The sequence below is a fragment of the Mesitornis unicolor genome, unplaced genomic scaffold (genome assembly GCF_000695765.1).
Source record: "Mesitornis unicolor isolate BGI_N332 unplaced genomic scaffold, ASM69576v1 scaffold37316, whole genome shotgun sequence".
NCBI lineage: Eukaryota > Metazoa > Chordata > Aves > Mesitornithiformes > Mesitornithidae > Mesitornis > Mesitornis unicolor.
The window spans coordinates 1,262-7,201 of record NW_010190938.1 but is presented as its reverse complement, the minus strand read 5'-3'; the positions used below and the strand labels follow the sequence as shown (position 1 = coordinate 7,201).

Below are 5,940 nucleotides of genomic sequence, written 5' to 3'. Positions count from 1 at the left end.
GCTGCCCAGCCATTGCATAACTGCGATCAGATGACGCTTGAATTAAGGAAGAGATGAGGAGCCCTCACCCTGCGCTGCCAGCAGCAAACTGGGGGCTGGACAGCCTCCCATCTGCAGCCCCCCTTCCCCTTTTGGCTGCTTTTGAAGGCCAGGTTTGGAGTTTCTCCAGTGCCTTTTTCTCCCAATTATTTCATTGTTTTTGGCCATTGAATCACCTCAGTGGAGCGATTTAGTAATGGTTTGTTCTTGTGCTGGTGCCTTGGCCAGCACAGGGCAGGTATGACTTGTTCCCAGCGTTTAAGCATGATCTGGAGTACATCCCATTCGAGACCAGAGTAAGCTTTTAAAGCTTATTCAAGACCAGAATAAGCCTGGACTTTTGTTCCCAGTTCCTGCTGTCCAAGCAAATGGCTTTGGTGGGATCTATCTCATCAATATTATCTCCTCACCCTGAAGATAAACTAAAGACATCATGATTTCCACTTTGTGATCAGCAAAGGTGTTCCACCCGCACAGAAACCAAGGCTTTCAGCCCACAGTGAGCTCCCTCTGGTTGATTCCTCATCCTCACAGCCCAGGGTCCAACTCAATGCCGTGCTTCCTCCCCGCAGCCGACGACATCAAGCCGTGCCCGCGCTGCAGCGCGTACATCATCAAGATGAACGACGGGAGCTGCAACCACATGACGTGCGCCGTGTGCGGCTGCGAGTTCTGCTGGCTGTGCATGAAGGAGATCTCGGATCTGCATTACCTCAGGTGAGCAGGATGCCTCTATCCCTGCCCATCCTTCTCTGGCGCTGGGTGGAGGAGTGGGTTTCATGTGTTAACCTTTCATCCTCCCGCCTCGCCAGTCAATCAGCAAAATTTTCTTCGTTCTGACCCAAAATGCTGGACTTTCATCCCACTTTATGAGGATGCTCTTCCACACCAAGTAAAGCTCCTCCTGATACAATTGCAGTTGAGAGCTCTTGGCATACTGGATGTTAAACAGTAGTGTGCTGATCACCTCGATGAGCAAATTAACCTTGATGGAGGGGAAAAAGAGGGAACCTTTTTTTGTTGTCTACCCGCTTCTTAAGTTATGGGTTTTGTTCCCCAGCTGAGCTGGGGGATCTCAGGAGCACTTAGGAATTGCTGTGGTGTTAATGTCATGTTTTTTCCTTCCATGAAGCCCCTCTGGCTGTACTTTCTGGGGCAAAAAGCCATGGAGTCGTAAAAAGAAGATTCTCTGGCAGCTGGGCACGTTGATCGGTGCTCCTGTAGGCATTTCCCTCATTGCTGGCATTGCCATTCCTGCGATGGTCATTGGCATCCCTGTGTACGTTGGGAGGAAAGTAAGTGTGGAGAGCAGAAGGTGGAGCTGAAGGGTTTGGGGCGTTCTCTGACCAGAAATTGAGAGCTGATACGAAGGGTGGATCTTGCCATAGGACCAAAATTCAGTTGTCTCTTCTAAACCTCGTCTTATCTTTCGGGCTTTGTGTGGGGAAGGCGGTGGCTGATAGCCCTTCAGGCTGAAGCCCTCTCAAATGCATTTTGCATTGCTCTCGTGCCTCTGCCATGAACCAGGAGCACCCGAGGAGAAACCTGGTCCCTTTAACACATCCTGTGATGAGGGGCTCTATGAGAGCCTGAGCATCACACTTGGGCTTGCACGAGTCCCTTGTATTGGGGTGCTGAGCTGCTGCCCCAAACTGCGTGATGCTGTTGTGTGGTAAAGAGGCGTTGAGAGGGCTGGAATGACATTTGGTAGCTGCTGCTTTTCTTAAACACAGACCTACCTGCTAGATCTGACCCGTGAGGAGATCTGTGGTGAAGACGAGGTTCTTTAAGGGTCAATGCAGCTGACAAGGCTGTAAATCACAAGTTTATTGATGTCTTCTGCTGATGTTTGCTCGTGGCCAGGCTCTGTTCTCACCTTGTGCTTCTCCTTCCATCAGATCCACAGCAGGTACGAGGGAAAGAAAACCTCCAAGCACAAGAGGAACTTGGCCATTACTGGTGGGGTCACCTTGTCTGTCATTGCCTCTCCCGTCATCGCTGCTGTCAGTGTTGGTAAGTGGGCACAGCCCTTTTCCCTCCTGCTGGGCTGGTAGTCACTGACACAGATGGGGTAGCCCAGCCCTTGATGTGGGGGTGGCCGAAGGGCAGTTTGCAGGGTGCTGCTGTGCTCTCTCCTGGGCTCATCCCTCCATGTCTCATCCAGGCTCCACATCCTCCTGTGCTTGAGTTGGCCTGGAGCTTGTGGGCTTGTCTGCAGCACCGTTGCCTGTGCCACAGCACGTAGTGGACTCCCTTAACACATGGAGCTGGCCCTTACCCAGGGACTGGTTTGGTGGCTGATGTCCTGGGGGTTCAGCTGAGGCTGTATGTGAGGAGTTCCCTCTTTCTGCACTGCAGCAGCACAAGTGAAGGGTTTCTCCTCTGCAAAGCTGGAAACTGGGCTGTTTCCACATTAAAAGCAGCATAAACATAACTGAGAGAGCCCCTACCCCACAGAGTCCTCTCTGTCTGCCCCACACAGCTCAGGCTCCCCATACTGAGCGTGTCCCCACTCTCCAGGTATCGGTGTCCCCATCATGCTGGCTTACGTCTACGGTGTTGTGCCCATCTCGCTGTGCCGAGGCGGCGGCTGCGGAGTCAGCACCGCCAATGGAAAGGGGGTGAAAATCGAGTTTGATGAAGACGATGGACCCATCACAGGTAACGTGTGATAGCTGGTGAAGGCAAGGGCATGAAGCAAGACCCTATCTTTGCCTCTTGTAATGAAAGGTTCAAGGGTCTTAATGTTTCCCGAATCTGAATCTATCCGATTCAGAACTGAGTCAGTCTCTACCTGGGTTTGGCTAGAAGCAGTTACTTGCTTCAGTCTTCTTCTGGTGAGCAAAACCTCAGCTCTTGGTTGCCCTGGAAGAGGCAGGAGGCAGTCGGAAACCTGTGCTGCTACTGCTTGACCCCCAGTTCCCCCAGCCCCATCACGGGTGGGCAGTTCCCTGGCTGATCCCCATCCCATGCTCTTCTTCCCCACAGTGGCTGACGCCTGGCGAGCCCTGAAGAACCCCAGCATTGGCGAGAGCAGCATCGAGGGGCTGACCAGCGTCCTGAGCACCAGCGGCAGCCCCACCGACGGGCTCAGCGTGATGCAGGGCAACTACAGCGAGACGGCCAGCTTCGCTGCCCTCTCCGGTGGCACCCTGAGCGGTGGAGTCCTCTCGGGAAGCAAGGGGAAGTACAGCAGGTAACGGAGCAAGAAAGGGGTAGAGGCTTCTAAGGCCTGTGCTGGTTGGTTTGGGTTATTTTGGGGAGCTCTCCAGGACTGTGAGCGATCCTTTGACATGGGAGTTGTGTCCTAGTATTTTCATGTCTTGATCTGTTGAAGAATAGTCCCAGCAGAACAAGCTACTTCTGGAGCCAGTGCCAGGCTGGTTCTTGCAAGGAGGACAGAAGATAAACACATTTCTGTCCCTACTGAGCTCCTTGAAACTGCAGAGCTGATACTTCTTGTTAATTGTGAACAGCACAGAGATGCCTGTGTAGCCTCCTTGAAGACCTTCCTGTCCTCTTATCCCGGCCTACAGGTTTTGTTTCCTAGGGCCTAGTTCCCCAGGGTCACTGCTTTCCAAGTCAGGAGGTTACACCACAGTTTTCCTCTAAACTTGCCTATAAATCAGTTTGCTGGGTAATTAGAGACACGTGTTGATAGGGCAGCCAGGATGGAGTCATGGCTGTGCACTAGAGCTGTGGAAATCTGCTCTTCGCAGGAATTGCGTGAGTCATAGCTGTAAACACAACTTTGCCTTCGTCATGGGAAACAGAATGGGTTTACCTAAATGGAGCCAAAATGAGAGGAACCACTGGGCTTAAACTCTGTCAGGCTGAGCAGGGCCTTCACATAGGGCCGCTTGCTTTCCCATAACGGAGCTGTGACTGGTTGGTGCCCCTTGGGAACCATTTCTGAGGAATCCTCCTCTTTCCCGCAGGCTGGAAGTTCAGGCAGACGTCCAGAAGGAGATTTTCCCCAAAGACTCGGTCAGCCTGGGGGCTATCAGCGACAACGCCAGCACTCGAGCCATGGCTGGTTCCATCATCAGCTCCTACAACCCCCAGGACAGGTAGGAGGATGCTGGAAGTGGGTGTCCTGGAGAAATCCGAGCTCTGCGAGGTGCTGCCATGGGTGGGGAGGTGACTGCAGTGGTGCCAGCACACTCCTCTGTGGCTGGCGAGTGGATTGATCCTTTCTCTAGCGCAGAAAGACAACCAGGGACAATTTGGGAACAGCTTTCATGTGTGATGTGGAGGCTGAACAGGGGATCTGCAGCCCAGGATCTGTTCCCGGCTGCTACTGGGGACCCTGGTGCTTCCCCAGTTCAGTTCCTGGGGTTGAGCTTGGCTCCTGTTTCTGAAGGAGTCAATAAATGCTGTGGTCTCCCAGATGCCGTGAGGCAATGAACAGCACCTTGCTCGTGTTTGGGCATTGTGATCCTCCCAGTACGGTGGTGAGGTGACCCAGTTGAACCCAGTAACTGTACTCAGTAACACAAGGGTGCTCGTTTCTGCAGGGAGTGCAATAACATGGAGATCCAGGTGGACATCGAAGCTAAACCCAGTCACTACCAGCTGGCCAGCGGCAGCAGCACGGAGGACTCCCTGCACGTCCACACCCAAATGGCAGAGAATGAGGAAGAGGAGGAGGAGGAGGAAGAGGACGAGGACGGCGAGCAGGAGCCGACGTGCAAACACCAAAGCTGTGAGCAAAAGGACTGCGTTGCCAGCAAAACCTGGGACATCACCCTGGCACAGCCCGAGAGCATACGGAGCGACCTGGAGAGCTCCGACAGCCAGTCGGACGACGTGCCGGACATTACCTCGGACGAGTGCGACTCCCCCCACTCTCAGACTGCGGCCGCCCGCCCACAAACCCCCAAAACTCGAGGTGCCGAGAGCCCAAGTGCCCACCTGAGCCACTGTGCCCAAGCCGAGGGCTGCAGGCTGGACGAGATGGTCAAACTGGAGTGCATCGAAGCCCGAGTATGAAGTGGCCTCCTGCTGCAAAGCACACTCGCTGTCGTCGCATCTTTTGGGGCAGGGTTGTGTCCGTGTTGGCTTCTGTTTGCGACCCCCCCAGCCCAGGCCTGGGGAGCTGCTGTTTCTTACGTGATAAGAAAAAAAAGAGAAAAAGGAAAAAAAAAACAACAAACCCACCCAGAAAATCCCCCGCCCTCTTTTTGTTTTAATTTATTGGTTCAAGCTCTGTGAGGTGTGTAAGAGTGTAAATATGTACGTGTGTCTGTATGTCTGCAAACATCCTAAGGGACTATTTGAATAAAGACTCTGGTTGTCATTCGACTCGCATCCAGCTCATCCTTTCCACAGATGTCTGGTGAGGTTTTCCCTCTGTGGCTGCCTTTGTTTGAGCACTGTCTGAGCCCAAGACCTGGGGAAACCTGGGGAAAACGTGGGCATCTCCTCTTCTGCCTCTAGAAATGGGGTGTGACAGCCTGGTCCTGTGGGCAGCGGCGATGGGGACAGCGCATGGGCCACACACGGCTGCAGTGGCCAAAGCCATGGCAGGGAGAGGTCTCTCTTCTCCCAGTGCAGTTGAAAAGAGGGGAAGGATGGGGACTAACGTGGTGCTGAGCCCAATTCCCAGTGCTGCTGGGTGTTGGGGATCTCTGGGGTGGTGGCTCAGGTGGGAAACTGGGGACAAGAGTCCTCTGACTGGACCAAGCTGTCCCCAAATCTCTCCTGACCCTGTAATTAAATTGTTGGTGCCTTTGGACTGTGAGGAGCTTTGCAGAGAGCATCGCCCAGCAAGGATGTGAGAAGAGTGGGTTCCTCTCCCTGCAACCCCCTTGGTGAGCTGTTGTCCCCAGCCCCTCTCACTTGGTCTCTTGCTCGGTGACTTCATGAGGGTGATTGCCACGAAACCGGCTCCTCTGAGTC

At 53.7% G+C, this 5,940-nt stretch overlaps 1 protein-coding gene across 1 annotated transcript in view; it reads left to right on the top strand.

The window, feature by feature from the left end:
• The window catches only part of RNF19B (ring finger protein 19B), a gene marked incomplete at its 5' end in the record, with an annotated part of 10,891 nt that extends 5,551 nt beyond the window's left edge, over positions 1–5,340 (top strand). Inside the window, 7 exons of the mRNA XM_010186583.1 lie at positions 612–756; positions 1,172–1,334; positions 1,938–2,052; positions 2,560–2,700; positions 3,028–3,235; positions 3,978–4,109; positions 4,557–5,340. Coding sequence (XP_010184885.1) covers positions 612–756; positions 1,172–1,334; positions 1,938–2,052; positions 2,560–2,700; positions 3,028–3,235; positions 3,978–4,109; positions 4,557–5,031 — 1,379 coding nt within the window. The remainder of the gene's footprint in view (positions 1–611; positions 757–1,171; positions 1,335–1,937; positions 2,053–2,559; positions 2,701–3,027; positions 3,236–3,977; positions 4,110–4,556) is intronic.
• Positions 5,341–5,940: the final 600 nt, after the last annotated feature.